This window comes from Emydura macquarii, unplaced genomic scaffold, assembly GCF_026122565.2.
Source record: "Emydura macquarii macquarii isolate MOO-44397 ecotype Brisbane River unplaced genomic scaffold, CSIRO-AGI_Emac_v2 contig_2676, whole genome shotgun sequence".
Lineage (NCBI taxonomy): Eukaryota > Metazoa > Chordata > Testudines > Chelidae > Emydura > Emydura macquarii.
Window position 1 is genome coordinate 11,346,403 of NW_027132813.1, and position 16,749 is coordinate 11,363,151.

Below are 16,749 nucleotides of genomic sequence, written 5' to 3' on the forward strand. Positions count from 1 at the left end.
GTACATACTCAGTATTGCTTATTGTCTCCATTTCTTCCTGAGTTGTCACAAGTCTCACAATATATGGTGTTTTTCTTAAAGCTCCAGTTCCTGTATTCAAGGGATTAGGTGAGAATCTCAGCTTTCTTTCTTTTTTCTATGTTTTTAAGTAAGTTTCTAGCCCTTCTAGTTGCAGAGTAAATCTTGAAAATGTGATCAGCGAGCAACCTAAAATCTCAAAAACCAGAAGGCAAATAACAACCCCAACTTTTTTTTAAAATGTTTTTAATCATAAGAACATAACATAATATTGGCCATTCTTGGTCAGACCAATGGTCCATCTAGCCCAGTACCCTGTCTTCCAACAGTGGCCAATGCCAGGTGCTTCAGAAGGAATGAACAGAATAGGTAATCTTCACGTGATCCATCCCATCGCCCAGTTATGATTTTGGGGGCCTGAGTCATTATGTTTGAATGCTTGGGATTGGCAATGCTGCAAATTATTCAGAAAGCATCATATCCCCATGTGAGGTAAGTAAGTATTATTTTCATTATACAAGAGGGGAAATTGAGGCACATAGAGATTAAGTGACTTGCCCAGGCTGACAGAGTAGAATCAATGGGGGAGTTTGGAACAGAATTGAGGAATCCTGGCTACCAGCCTATCCAGTGATAACACTGACTCATAACTATCCACAATTTGCCTATCCCATAAAAATCATTAAATTCCCAACAATGAAACAGGGATATCATGTAACTTCTATCAGTGGGATGACTACTGTATTCTGTGTTTGCTGCTGCTAGTAATTAACCCTTAAAGAACGCCCAATTGCCACATCAAAAGAAGTGAATACAAAATTACAAAGGATTAAGGCAAAAGAAGGAGATGCTGGTCTTTTTATGCTTCTTATGCTGCTTTCACAAGAACAAAGGAGCCTCCTTGTTGCCCATTGTCTCAGTGTGTGCATAGAAAATCCAAATGTGAAACATCAAAGCACAAAGCAGAGGAAGTTTATAGTGTTCTTCACTTCTAACAGTATAAAATCATTTTAAATGCACTATATGAAGCAGGAATGAACTATATGGATATAATTGATAAGAGTTCTTCTATTAAACGGCACTGTAAATCATAAAATAATAAAATGGAACTATTGTCTGGGTAACAATATTGTAAGAGTGCTAAATTAGCAACTGCCTTTGTGGTCATTTAAATACATGAGACAGGACACAAGGAAGGAAAGAGAAAGCTCGTACATTTTTAGTTTCACTATGACTACGTGTAGCATGTAATTACTGAAATATCAACTGCCAGGGCTGGAGGAGGTTATTGTTTGGTGGCTCTATTCTTTCCTGTGTTGACTCAAAGGTTGATGTTGACAGCTCCTCGCTCACCCCAAAGATTTTCTCTTACAAAGATCCTAAAGTTGGATTCTGTCACTCTTCCTGTAAGCCATCAGAAAAGACTGCAAGATATTTCAGGCTACAATGCTGTCAGTAATTTTTAAGATTACAAACATTTTCCCATTCCCCACTGGGATGAAATTTTCACAAGAACTTTTGAAATTTTTCACAAGAAGTGAGACTCTGCAGCCTGGTGGAACTCATCTGGTAAGTAGTAGATACAAGCTCAAGTCCTTGCCCTGCCTGCTTCAGAGCAAAGACTTTAAGCTGACTCTTTCACATCTGAGGTGTGGGCCACAACCACTAGTCTATAGAATCAATCTCTTTGGCCCACTGAATATTTAATTATTAATACAAAGTAGAACAGCTCCAACCAGAGAGACTGAGAAAGGCCCACCCCAGAATAAGCTAGTGGTTAGGGCACTCACCTGGGATGTGGGAGACTCAGTTTCAGGTCCCTGATCTGAATCAGGTGAATCATGGGTGATGTCCTCTTTTTCTCTCTCCCCATTAGTCAAAAAATTCCAGATTAGCTCTAATCCTGTTGATGTACAACCTATATCCTCTTTCCCACAAATCTGGACAGCACAGCTTCCTTGCTTTCCTAGTATCTAGCCAAGATAGAGACTTGAATGAGAATGACCTGGCTGAAGGTCAGTCTGGAAAAGAGGGAGACAGTGCTGATTGTCACTGGCAATATTATTCATAAGTGAGATGTGCTGTCAAAGAAGGTGGGGAAGAAAGAGGGGCCAAGGAGTTGGCCATCCTTGTGGATGTCCCAATATCCACAGGTCAAGGATCAAGATTCTCCACTGACTCTCATGCTCCTTATAGGATAAATATTCTTTATCCATTGAATAGGCATGACAATGGCAGTGCAAACTTCCTCCTTTACTGGTAACATATTTGATAAAAAGATCTCTTACATTTAGGAAAAAAATCAACTGTAAAACAAGGTGTCCATTTTATAATTGAATTAAGACATTTTAGGGGTGGATTAACATATACGTTGTGTGGTTGAAAATACAAATTTATATAACAGGTGCCTATAACTTCATTCCTCTCAACCCATCTGAGAGGTGTGTTAATGGCACAATAAACATGGCAGGTGTATTGCCCTGCTTATTAGGAAACACTGTAATAATAAGCACATTGCTTGTGCTTTTTAAAAAAAAATACTAACCAACTAAAGTGAATAAAGAGTAATAAAGAGCTTTTCCTACAAACCCAACGTAAGTTCAGATACAGTGTTGGCCAGTGTTCAAATTACATTAGAACAGTTCTCTCTGACTCTAATAAAAATGCACATGAGACTCCACAGAATAATTCATGGCCCATTGATAATGAAGTGGCTGTGACTTGTGAAGCATCTGGAGCTATTTGTGAACTCAAGATGGTTACCCACTCACAATTTAGAATCTCACCCCAGAATAATCTCGATGTGCACTATTCAAACATACAGTACATATTGGCTTTTTTCTGGATCCATTAAACCATTTTTCTATTTTTAATTTTGCAACAAAGCATAAATCCTTCAGATGATTTATTAATTTAAATGAGACAAAGTAAACAAATTGAAATCTATTCCTTTTTTCAAGATAAAAAATTCATTTGGCTAATATACTGATACTGTTGTGGCTGCTTAAGTCAGCATTAATATGACAAACTTTTACAGAGGTGGTTATTAGCTGACTATTAAAATGCATTATGGTCAGCCCAGCCTGGTGGTGCTCTGCCTCTACAGAGCCATGAGAGAAGGTGGCATTCAGTTTTCAATCTCAGTCTCATTTCTTAAACTGGAGAGGTTAGGAAATCTGCAGGGAGCAATGGGCTCAGCCACTGAGGGGGAGGAGAAGAAAAATCTTCAACAAACAGGTACAAAACAGGCAGTGTTTTGTGTGTATGTGCCTCAACCTTGACCTGCCCTTACCTTAACTCCAAAGAATCTCAGATTATTCAGATTACAAAGATTACTCAAACAAATTAATCAATCATTAAGGGATGGAACTGAGCATGTATAATTGGAGGTAAATTCAAGGCTAACCTCAAGCCCTTAAGGAAATTACTTTCATTCCAACGCACAGTTGAACACATTGCAAATCATTCGAATCAAGATGACTGGCAACCTCTACACAGGAGAGGTTCAGGGCTAAGCTAGCTCACAAATCACTTTGTCAGTGTCCAGATAAGATACCTAGCCTCCATGGCTAAGGAAATAGGTGAGGCATTATGTGTGAAAAATATTGACTTGCCCATATATGGCCTGTTACTAAAGTACATTGATTATCTGCAATTAACTACTGACTTCCCTATCAGCATAGAATTTTAATACATCCCCTTATGTTCTTTTAATCCATCTCCAAAATTAATCTTATGCAAATTGACAAAAATTAAATGTCTAATACCCATTGAATTCAATGAGAACTGAGTACCTCTCTCAGATGCCTTTGAAAATCCCAGCATAAACTATTAAAAATTGAGTTCCAATAAAGTTAAATCTATATCAGCAAGAAAATACAGAGTTATTAATAACAACAAAATTATATGTATACAGCACCTTTCATTGAAAGATCTCAAAGCATTTTGGAGAAATAAATTGACCAAGACCACATGAAGCACCCATGAGAATTTAGTATGCTTATTCACATTTTAAAGCTAGGAAACTGAGGCACCGAAAGATATAAATGATGTGCCCAAGAATCACAGATTGAGTCAGTAGCAGAGCTAGGCACAGAATACAGGATTCCTGAGTCATACCTCCTTGCTGTTATCACTCCTTATCTTCAGTTAAAATTGAAATGCCAACTTTAACCCATATCACTGTGCCAAGGTATGTAGGATTAATCACTGCCCCCACAATGTCGAGGTGCAACAGGGGGAGGAGGGGTAATAAATCGCAAATATAACTGCAAATTTATATTTGTGGTTTTTCAGGCTCAGAAATATACGAACATAATTTTTAAGGATTAATGTTTTCCCCCTCTCCTTCCTCCCTCTTAAATAAATATTACATTAAATATAAGGGAAGGAATGTCGGTTGTCATGTTCTGGGATCTTATTCTCCTGCTCCAGGATACAAGTAACTCCCATTGATTTCAAAGATTGTTACTTTTGCTATGCCAGAGAACTGGGCCAATGGAGTCTGAGACTTGTTTGGACCTAAGGTTGTAGAAAAATACCCAATACGTTTAGGTGATTTGTGTGTTATTCTTTATGCAAGCATTGAGTGAATGCTACTAGCTCTATACATATATATTCCATATTATGAAATGAGTCTTGTCCATTAAACTTGTATTCTTAGTATAGTTTTACGGACTAATGAGCGCTAAATACGATTAGGCATTCCCAGGACACACGCCATTAACTCCAAATAAACATGGTGGTGTGAGCTCGGAGATATGGTAAATTGTATACGATGAATTCATTTTAATAATAGTACAGTACTACATATTTATGAATTGTTACTAAGTCGTACTATTTAAAAAATCAGACATTTTACTTCAGCCTTGTTCTCCAGTGATAACAGCCTTTAATGTGACAAACCTGAAAGCATAAGCATGGACTCTTTCATCTTAAAATATTTGAAAGGGGATGGCCTCACTTATGGATGTTCAAATACAATGTTTACAGGTAATCTGAAGCGAGTGTCAAGGCTCTAGGCCTTTGTATAAGAGAGTTGTATTTGAAGTGGCTAGGAATACACATCAATTTAGACATCTTGGGTCACATTCAATTCAGGTGTAACGTCACTGAAATCAGTGACATTACACCAGGGATGAATGTGGACCCTCAATTCCTGTTGGGAACTCAAAAGGACTTAACATAGCTTAGATAAATGTTAACCTGCCAGTGGAATTTTAGTTGAGGGTAGTAGTATAAAGACAAAGAGAAACCCGATTTGGACAGTTGGAAAGCTGCTTAAAAGGACTAGCAATGAGAGCTGAGAGGAAGAGTCAGACAGAGTCATCTTTGATCTTTAATGAAGATGATGATCTTGTTCTATTCTTCGGTTAATAAAAAAGTCAGATAAATCTACAGAATTATATAGAGAAAGGATCAAATTCTGCTCTCATTATACCAGGCACTCTACTGAAGTCAACTGAGTTGCAGGAGTGCAGCTGAGAGAAGAATTTGACCAAATATCTACATACATAGGCTGTTTCACCTAGTAATTCAAAATAGCGGGATATATTCTAGCTTGCTACATTTTTGCAGTGTCTTACAGTCCCATAGAGTATACCTTGATGGGCAAAAGGTGAGTTTTTCAGTTGAGTTATAGAATCATAGACGTTAAGGTCAAAAGGGACCAATATGATCATCTAGTCTGACCTCCTGCACAACACAGGCCACAGAACCTCACCCACCCAGTCCTGTAATAGACCCCCTAACCTATACTCGGGCTATGTTTACACTGACGGCGGCAAAATCGCAGCCGTCAGATCGATCTTTCAGGATCGATTGAGCAGTCAGTCAGACCTGCTCTATCGATCAGGAAGTCGACTGAGTAAGTCCACCCCCTCGAGTAGCGTAGTGCTGAGCTGATGGGAACGCTGTTCCCGTTGGCTCAGCGCAGTGCGAACAGCACGCAGAAGGTAAACTGAGCAGTCGACGTCAGTTACGCAAACTACCCTGTGTAGTTTACGTAACTCCCGTCAACTGCCGTTGAATCGCACGGTCAGTGTGAACCAGCCCTCAGTTACTGGAGTCCTCAAATCGTGGTTTAAAGACTTTGGGGTACAGAGAATCCACCAGCAAGTGACCCATGCCCCATTCTACAGAGGAAGGTGAAAAAACCCCAGGGCCTCTGCCAATCTGCCCTGGGGGTAGAATTCCTTCCCGACCCCAAATATGGTGATCAGCTAAACCCTGAACATGTGGACAAGACTCACCAGCCAGACATCCAAGAAAGAATTCTCTGTAGTAAAAAGAATTCTCTTATCTCAATCAAATTAGGTTAACATGACTGAAAAGCCCCATTAAAATGCAGGCAACACATATGAAGCCAGGCTCCCACCTGACTACAACACAGAAAACTAACATGGCTTCATATATGATAGCCTGCATCTTAATAGGATTTTTCAATCATGTTAACACAATTGAGCTAACTGGACATACCCATAAAGAGTCAATGTAGACATACCAGATTGTCATATTTTAACATTTAGAATTATTTTTGTAATTGTTGTTACATCTGACATTTATTACCGTGGGCCAAATTGCCATACCCTGTATCTTAGTCCATGTGAAGTCCCACTGAATTCAAAGTAACTATTCAGGAGTAAGGTACAACAAAACGTAAGCAAGTGTATCACAATCTAGCCCTATACGAGATCTTGAAAAAACTCATGGAAATAATTAAGGACCTTGTTAGGTCAACCTTATGAAAAAGACATATAGAATTTGAAAAGGACTAAGCCACTAGGGGTCTGTAAACTTACTTTAAACATCAGTAAAATTTCACAGAAAATGCTAACCTTTCTATAAGATATTTTAACCATCTTATAGCAGGAATACAATTTTCTATTAAATTCTATTAAATGATTAAAAGAAACCTATAGAGAAGTCATCATTCTTTTCCACATTCTCTAGTACTTTTCCATAAGAGAAGGACAGAGTGTCCTTAATCCAGAATGCCTTTAGTACTGTGCTATTCCAAATAAAAATAATTCTGAGAGGTGTGATGATTTGGTGTAAAGGCATTACCATGCCATCGAGACCTGGATTTAAGTCTTCATATTATGGGGTGCATTGACAGTATGAATTTTCAGTACTTCTCTACCACTTTTTCACCATCAGGGAAATTCCAGTACTGATAGCAACAGTATCACTAGCATAAACTGTGCACAGGATTTTTTTTTTAATCCGTGAGTCCTCTAACTAGAGGGTTCTTCCCATGCCAGCAGACATTGGGAGGGATGCAAGGACAGTGCACTCAGCCTTTCAGTAGGAAAGATAATATTGACCCTTCCAGACAGTTAACAGAGTTTCAGAATTCTACATTGCATCTAGATTTTATATATACCTATATACCTTTATTAGATCTCCCTCATCAGAATCCTGCAAGTATTTATGTTTCTAAAGACTTTTAACTTCTCAGAAAAAAAGCACTATGGAAGTAAACAAAAATTTTAAATAAAACAATTGTCAGTCTTTGTTTTTAGTTTGGTTTCACAGTTCCTAGGCATTACAATAATACTAATAATAATTACACAAACCATTAGTCCAGTTTGACTTTTTTAGCATGAAGTACAGGATGAAAATGAGAACTTTAATTTTAATCTGAACCACTATTGATTCATTCTAGAAACTGGCTGAAGTCTCAAAATTCAGATCCGTCTCTGAACACCACAAAGTCTGAATATGGGATTTTGTTCTGGCTCTTTAAAATAATTCCAAAATTCAGATTCAGGTTCAGTTTTGGAATCACCCAACCCCTTTCAAAAGTTATTGAGTATTTGGGTATTGGGTCAGTCTTCAGTTTAGTACAGTTCAGTGGGAGATTTGCAATCACGGCATCTTAATGTTTAAAAAGATCCTCCATTGTGAATTTAAGAATCCATTTGGAATACATCATTTCTCCCTTATAAATATATAAGATCCAAAGACAGATTCTGGGGAAAGGGTGGGAAGGTTTCTGCACTGAAATATTTAGAATAAAAGACTAAACATATTTCATTGTGGTATTTAATCTTCTGTTATTCCATTCTACAAGAAGAGACTGGATCAACTTCAGTTCTATTACACTAGTGAAACCTGATTCCACTAATTTACACCAGTTCATCAGAACAATTTGGGCCAATGGCTGCAGGTTCTATATGTCTTTATAGAGAAAGTACCTATCTATCACAAAACTTTTACAATTGCATTAACACATAGAAACTTGGTTACTGAACCCTTATTAGCTTAGAATGATAAGGTTTAAAAACCGTTTCACTATATAGAAGTGTTTATCTTGTCACTTAATACTCCTGAAATGCTTAAGCAGACCTAAATTAGCAGCTCTATCTTTCCTATGTTTCATTAATAAATCCTAAATTTCCTTTGCTTTTAGTCAGCCAAGTCCCTCTATCTTGCTCCATCAGACATTTGTTCCATAAGTCCTGTATGGTGCTCTCTCCCTTTTCCGGGTTATCTTGCTTTAACCTATCTGGTCCCGGTGTAGGTCTTTTTATGTCATTAAGGAAATTATTAATTATTATTTATATAGCACACCTTCATCCCAAACGATTCTAAAACATGTACAATTTTAAATTGATTTGCAAATTATATAGAGAGATAATGTCTCCCATCACTGAAATGCACCCTCCTGAAATGTACCTTCTAACTCCCGCCCCCTTTAACATCACACCGCTGAGCAGTCAGGACAGGAAATGAAGAACACCATATCCATAACTGTCTGAGAATTAAAGACTGTGGGAGAAAGGAGCAACCTCAGGTTAAATAAAAATCACATTTTAACAGAGAGTTCCTCATCTATGTAACTAGTGACGCGTTAGATTATTAAAACTGGAAACAATGGAAACAATCGAATTTACTCTTCACTATTTATGTTTCCCTTTGCCCCCATTCCTCTGATCCGGGACAATGAAAATGACTGGGACTTTACTTCCCAGTTCTCATGTATTAGCATGATCAATGGGCCCAAGTCTGACACGCAGGTGTTGAGCGCCCTCGCTTTCCATAAACATCAATGGGCGTGAAGAGTGTTCAGCACTTTACAGGATCAGGCCAGCATTCAGGGAGGCATGCCTTTCAAAGACTTTCTATTGTAACTTTAAACAAATCCCGAGGATATTTTCGTTGGTCTTTGGTTCATAAAGCTTGTTTTATAAAATCCCAAATATACAGTCAGCTTTATCCTGAGGTTGCCTCTCTAGCCGAGATGGAATTAGGACAAGAAACAAAGGTTCGCAGCCTATGCCAGCAAAAAGTACATGTAACAAGTGGTCAGCCCCTCACTTTTACTCCTCGTCAGACAAAGGACTTGCTCTGTCTCCGCTCATCTCCCAGATTTGTTGCAGGCCAGACTAGGTACCATTATCTTCAGCCAGAGGCTCCTATTTATCCCTGTACAATTAAGAGCAGGTTTACACTTACAGCGCCGCAGCTGTAAGTAGACAAGCCTAGGGATTTAACTTTCCTGCTCCGCAAAGTACACGCCGCCATCGCCCACCCTGCTGCCTGTTTCCTGAATCTGTAACTCTTCCAGCTGCTGATGGCTAAGTCTGGCCATGTGTACTGAGAATTTGGCCTCAGAACTTCCAGCAGCGCTTAGGACAACGACGGCCAGGTGTGGGAGCATTTTCATCAGTCAAAAGGTCCCACTTATCCCTCGACACTTAATTCACACGCCTCCTTTCTCGTTCTCGCCCCCCCCAGCGCGTCTCTGTTGCTTCTTTCTTTTTGTCTGGAATCCTTCCTAAACGCACCCACAACGGATGCTGACATTTCCCAGCCTTTAGTTGTTATAGCTACTTGATTAATCACCGGGTGACTGGGGCTCTGTGGATCTGAGCTGGGCCGGGATCTTGGGAGTCTCTGACCTCCCTGTCCTGGAAGGGGAAGATCTGGTGGAGGGGGCTACTTCTATTCGAGATTTTGGGGGCTACAGGCGGGGGGGGGGGGGGAGATGAAGGGAGGGAGGGTGTGTTGGATACTCACATGCCAGATGGCGAAGAAGATGAGGGCAGCGCACAGCACCAGGGACAGCATGTAGCAAAAGGCAGCGAAAGTGAAGGCCATGGTGAGGGGAGACCCGCCGCCACACTGACACCCCGAAATCAGGTCGAGAGGACGGGAGTCGATCCCCAGCGCCAGAGAGGAGACAGCCCCGGAAATTCAAGAGGGGGATTCTTCCCTCCCTTAAAAACACCTCGGAGGGGAGACCACCAAAACTCCACTGCCGGGGACACCCCAACGCCCCCAAAACAGAGATCGGAGAGATTCTCGCCCCCGACGCAGCAGCAGAGAGGGGAGCCTGTCCGCCCTGCTAAACACAGGCAAAGCCCCGGCTTGGGAGAGAGGTGATCAGAGCCCGGGAAAAAAGACCGGAGAGGAGATTTCCCCTCACCCCCTCCCGCCCTCCGCTGCTCCGGGGCACAGCCAGGAGGAGCTCAGCGGCGCCACAGGCTGGACTGGACCCCCAGAGCCGGAGAGTCCCGGAGCGGCCAGGAGACCCGCAACAGCAGCTCAGCCGGGGGACCCCAGCGCACGGACTCGGTCCGTGGGGGAAGCGGAGGAGATGGGAGAAGAAGCGCCCGATCCGGGTGGATGCTCTGGGCTCCGTCCCTCTGCTCTCCCCGGATCCGGACTGCGAGCGATGCCCCCGGCGCTGCCCTCTCCTCCCGCTCCTCAGCTTTTCTCTCTGCCCCCTCTCCCGCTCCGGCTCGGTGGCACCGCCGCTGGCCTGTGCCCTTATAAACCCAGACGAGGGGCGCAGGCAGGACCCCCCGCGCTGAGTCCCCGCGCTCAGTCCGCAGCGCCAGCTTTGAATGAAGCCCTCCTCCACCTGCCGCTGGGTGAGGAGGAGGAGATGCGGGAAGAGTCCTGGGATCTCCTCCCTTCTCTCCTCCCCGCCGCCCCCCGCAGCAGCACGCGCTGAGCGGGCACCTGGGCTCTCAGCATGGCCACAAGCATCCCTTGCACCCCGTGCAGATCTCTGGAGGCTCCATACAGCCCCAGGAAACCACGTGCGTCCAGCAGGATGCTGATCCTCCCCGTGCGCTGGGGCTCCTCTACCCCACCCCGCCCCGCGTGTCTCTTCGCTGCAGGGCGAGCTCAGGCTGTGGCAATCTGAATGAGGACTGTTAGTAGCACCAACCCATGAGTGAGGTTTGAAATGTCTCGCTGAAACTCACACAGCAAAATCCACCGGCCCCAACAGGAGGCATTTTAAACAGTGCTTTAAAATGATTCCCCAAAACAAGGGGTTCCCCCCCCCCACTTAAGAGGAAGCTTTGAAAAGATGATCCTGAAATAAAAAGGGATAAGAAATCCAGTGATGATCATAAAAATAATATAGCACGAAGCATTTTACATGATGGAAGGCTGGGGATTCATCTGTCTAATAAATCAGTATTTTCTGTCACCTTTGCATCCTGACAGAGTATTTCTGATGTGAATAATTTAATGCAAGAACATGCCTATGTTGATCACAGTAAAGGTTCCAATCCTAAATAAATGCACGTGCATAAGTATTTGCAGTCTACATTTTTTCTAGGAGGAGGGGTATCGCTTGCGGAGATGGGCCCCCCCACATATTCCATTAACGCTAAGCTTCAAACACTTTGCAGTGTTTCCAAATCTGAACCAGGATCTGAGCTTGAATTAACCGATAGGCTAACTCAGAATGGGCTTTTTTATAAGGGGTGGAACACAGCAGCCAGAGCTGGTCTGGGACCTAGCTCAATATAGGGAGTAAGGTTAATAAACAAGAAGGGCGATGGTATGAAGTAACATTAAGAAGATCACCGAATTACTCACTTCTGGCAAATAGGTTTTTGACAGAGACAGAGAGAACACGCTTCTTGAAGACAAGATAACAAATAGGTTTTAGGAGCTATTTAAATGAGGAGGGGGTGGTAGGCTGCCATGCAGCTATTGGGAAAGAGTTCCATCTCTAGCTACATTGTATAGCTAGACAGAATATTTTCTTTAATAAATAATTAATGTAAGAAGAAAACTTTATAACTGCCACCATCTGGCAGTGTACTTCTTATCTGCTAACTACCTAGCCATCTTTTGGGATCAGGGTAATACACTGTATCTATCTGGCCCAATCCTTGCTTCTCTGAACCTTATGAAAATTTAAGACTATGTTCAAGAAGAGGGAGATTTATCTGCCTCTGATGGCATTTATCCCTCTCTTTGGGTACTACTAAGCCATCCCTGCCATGGCTATTTCTTATCTGTCAAAGGTGCTTCATAAGCATTTCTACCCACTTTGGAATCCATCAGTTTATACAAAATGGCAGATATTTTCAAAACCTTTTCAGGAGAAGATACCCTGGAACCTCTGACAAGGGTTTGTTTTAACAGTATTTTGAAATGCACAGATGGAAGGTGCTATATAAATCCAAAGTACTTTACAAGACATGAAAGAATTACTGCTCCTAACACTCCATCCATCCATTTACTGAAAGGGAATCTGAGGGACAAAGCTGTTTAACAGTTTGCCCATGGACACCTAGCAGAAGCCAAATACATCCACAGTGCAAAGCCATTAACACCAAGCCAAATAGAGACTTCCTTCTCTGTCAAGCATATACAGATATATAATTTCCTTTCTTCTTCAAATGAGGTTTTATTTTTAACTAATGTATACTTTTGACTCATGGGAACAGTACTGACTTGAATCCAGTGCCAAGGCCAGTCATTAATAAACAAGTCGTAAGTGGCTAGCTAGACGCAATGTTTTATCATACAAGGCCTCAGTAAAGTACTTGTGATTTGATGATTTCATTAAGTAGGGCAAGTCTCTACAAATGATAATGGGCTTTACAGTTATGCTGGGTTGCAGTAAATGCATTGAAATCCTTTGACCTTTTTATCCTTTTGTATCTGAAAGCCATTTCTCCTAGAAATGTAGCATAGTCTTTAGAAATGAATGAGTTTATTAATAACAGCACATTTTTGAACAGAGGCTGTAAATAGATTGCAGAACAATATGTCTTTGTTTTAAAAAAAGAAATTGCATACTTTGTATTGTGTCATGGTTCCTCCAACACCTGAATATTTATCATCCACTTTAGTACTGATTAAAGAACAGTTGATGCCTCATGGAAAGCCTAGGGAAAACATTTTGTTCTGAAGCAATTCTGCAAATACATATATTATTGTGATAAAGAGCTATACAAGACATTATATCTCATTCAGGCTATCTCCCTATTACTGCAGGACTGTTCCATACAGTATGTTTTAGTATATTGTCAAATTAATTATCATCATCAACATTATTTGTATGCTAACTATATGCTTGGGGCATGTCGCGAGGCTGCTATGCCATGGCGTGGGCGTCGGGTCATGTATGCAGTGGAGGAAGGGAAAAGGCCGTGGGTTTATGCCTACTCCATGCGATCCTCTTCCAGGCTGGCAGCAGAACGGTCCAAGCTGGCAGAGTGGCCCTGTAATCAGAGTCACGTGACCTAATAGCTGGAGTCAGTAAAGAGGCCTCCTTGTCAGGACGGCGTTCCTAACGGCTAGAATCAATGACGCGCCCCCTCCCCCCCCATCCAGACGGCGTGGTGGAATGGGCAGAGTTAGTAACGCAACCCCTTCATCGGGGCAGTGCGGCCTAATGGCCAGACGCCTGAGCAGCCCCTTCGTCAGGACTGTGTGGCCTAACAGCCCATTGGGGGGTGTGGCACCCAGGGTAGGGGAGCTCAGGCCTGCCCTGCTCCTCTGAGGGCCCTGTCAGTGTCAGGGTTCTTGGTCACCATATCAGTGGGGCTTCACCCGAAACACGCTGACAGTGACTCTGTTGCTCCCCCTCTTACACTCCTCAGGCCCCTGGGCTACTTCCTACCCTGTTGTCATCAGTGGCATTCCACAATCCGCTGTGGGGTCCCCCATCTGTGTGGCCCCCGATGGCTTGGTCCCTCTTCAGGGCTTGTCTGGCAGCTTAGGCTCTGGTTGGGGCTTGGTCGTGTCTGGCTCTGCCCTGGCAGCGGTCACCTGGAGAGAGCCATCAGAGTTTTTCCTCCCTGGTCATCCGTCCACCCCGACAGAGCTGGGTGACTGGCTTTTATACCCCCCTTCCCAGCTGAGTATGCCCAGCAAAGGCGGGGGGCATGGCTTCTTCAGCCTGCAATGAGTCCTTAACCCTTGCTATACCAGTGCGGGGCTGATATACCCGGTCACACACGCTACCCCTGAAGACAGGAGTGCGCCGGGTTCTACTGCACTTTCCTCTTCCTGTGTTCATGAGAAGAAGTCAGCGTTCACGTGGGCTTTCCTGGGACGATGTGACATCGTGAAGTCATAAGGTTGAAGGGCCAGGTAGCACCGCATGATCCTGGTATTGCTCTCCTTCATGGTGTGAAGCCAGCGCAGGGGTGCATAGTCCGTAATGAGGTGGAACAGGCTCCCTAGTGGGTAATATATAAGGGTCTCTATGGCCCATTTCACTGCCAAAGCTTCCTTCTCAATGGTGGAATATTTGACCTCTCAGGGGAATAGCTTCCGACTAAGGTACAGCACTGGGTGCTCTTATTCCTCTCTTTCCTGCGACAGCACGGTCCCCAGTCCTACTTCTGATGCATTGGTCTGTAAAATAAATTCTTTCGAGAAGTCAGGGTGAATCAGGACTGGTTCCTGAGAGAGCCGTTCTTTCAGGGTATGGAAGGCCTGGTCGTATTCAGCTGACCACCGTATGTTCCGTGGCTGCAAGTTTTTTCTGAGGTTGGTCAGGGGAACTGGCAAAGTCAGGGACGGACTGCCAGTAGTATCCTGCCAAGACAAGGAACTGCCTCACCTTCCTTTTGGTTGTAGGAGTGGGGCAGTCTTTCAGGCCCTGTACCTTATCTACAAGAGGGCGGAGTCATCCGCTCCTCCCCCCCCCAGTGTGCCCCAAATAATTTACCTCCGAACATCCAAGGTGACACTTGGCAGGGTTGGCAGAGAGTCCCACTTCCTTCAGGGCTTGAAGTACCACAGTGAGGTGTCACAAGTGTTCCTCCCACACCCTGCTGTATACCACTCTGTCATCAATATACATGGCTGCGTACTGATGATGCATTTGTAGTAGCTGGGCCATCAACCGCTGGAACGTAGCTGTGGCTCCATGTAGCCCGAAGGGCATGGTGACAAACTGGTACAGCCCAAATGGTGTTGGGAAGGCTGTCTTCTCCCTGGAGGATGGAGTAAGGGGTATCTGCCAGTACCTTTTCATCAGGTTGAGGGTAGACAGGAGTTTGGCATTCCCCAGCCGTTCCAATAGTTCATCAACATGGGGCATTGGATAGGCATCAAAGCGGGAGATGGCATTGACATCCCGGAAGTCGATATAAAACCTCATCATTCCATCAGGTTTCGGGACCAGGATGATGGGGCTGCTTCAGTTGCTACGGGATTCCTCCAGCACCTCGAGGGCCAGCATCGCGTTAAGGTCCTCTTGGACCACTTCCCACATCTTCTGCGGGAGTGGTCGGTGTTGGTTTTGGACCCTTTGCCCAGGAATGGTCTCAACATGATGGTTTGTCATTTCAGTCATGCCTGGGTAGGTTGAAAACACAGAGGGGAAGTCTTGGGCCAAGTATCGGAGCTGCATTTGTTGTTCTAGTCACAAGTTCTGCCCTAGTGTGACCGCAGCGACGTCGGGAGGCCCCACAACTATTGATCCAATTTGGGTTCTGGTGGGTAGGGGGCGATCAGTAGACCCTCTTGCTCCTTCCACACTTTTAAAAGATTCCTATGATAGAACCGGAGATCCTTCCACTGCCCGGGGAGTTGGATTTTGTAGTTTACAGGTCCAGTGTGCTGCATGACCTCAATCGGCCCTTGCCACTTAGTGAGTAGCTTCGGACGATGGTAACAGGAGCAGGACACAGTTGCCGGGTTCAAATGTTTGTAGCCTGGTCCTGTGGTTGTATTGGAGCTCAGGCTGAGCTGTGCCTGCCTCAGGTTTTCTTGTGCAAACTCCCTGAGTTTCTGGATGCACTCCCTTAGTTGTAGAATGTAAGGGATGGACCCCATGACCCTAGATTCTTGCTCCTCCCAGTTTTCACAGAGAAGATCTAGGATTCCCCTGGGTTGCCTCCCGAAAAGGAGTTCAAAAGGAGAGAATCCCATGGAGGTTTGGGGCACTTCATGCACTGCAAATAGGAGTGCTGGTAATAGTTTGTCCCAGTGCTGGGACCCTTCTACAAACTGCCAGAGCATTGTCTTCAGGGTGCCATTGAACCTTTCCATTAGTCCGTCGATCTGGGGATGATAGACGGAGGTCTCGAGAGCCTCTATGTTCAACAGCTGGCATAGTTCAGCCATTAGTTTGGAGGAAACGTTGGTCCCCTCGTCAATCAAAATTTCCTTGGGTAGGCCAACCCAGGCGAAGAACTTGAGAAGCTCCATGGTGATGTTGGGCGCCTTAGTGTTCTGTGATGAAACTGCTTCCGGGTAGCGAGTCACATCGTCGATGACATCATGATGTATTGGAACCCTGTCACACTTTTCTCTAAGGGGCCTGCCAGGTCTAGCCCCACCCATTCGAACAGAACCCCAACCAGTGGGAGTGGGATGAGGGGTGTCTTCTGTATTCCCATTGGGCTGACCCACTGGCATTCAGGGCAGGAAGCACAGAAGTTCCGCACCTCCTGGTGGATCCTGGGCCAGAAGAATGTCATCGCCACTTGCTGTAAGGTCTTCTCTCGTCCC

General features: G+C 43.8%; 1 protein-coding gene across 2 annotated transcripts in view; it reads right to left on the reverse strand.

The window, feature by feature from the left end:
* The window catches only part of CNIH3 (cornichon family AMPA receptor auxiliary protein 3), a 70,107-nt gene extending 59,753 nt beyond the window's left edge, over positions 1 to 10,354 (reverse strand). For both annotated transcript variants that reach the window (XM_067565395.1, XM_067565394.1), the window contains exon 1: positions 10,042 to 10,354. In XM_067565395.1, coding sequence (XP_067421496.1) covers positions 10,042 to 10,122 — 81 coding nt within the window. In that variant the 5' untranslated portion in view covers positions 10,123 to 10,354. The remainder of the gene's footprint in view (positions 1 to 10,041) is intronic.
* Positions 10,355 to 16,749: the final 6,395 nt, after the last annotated feature.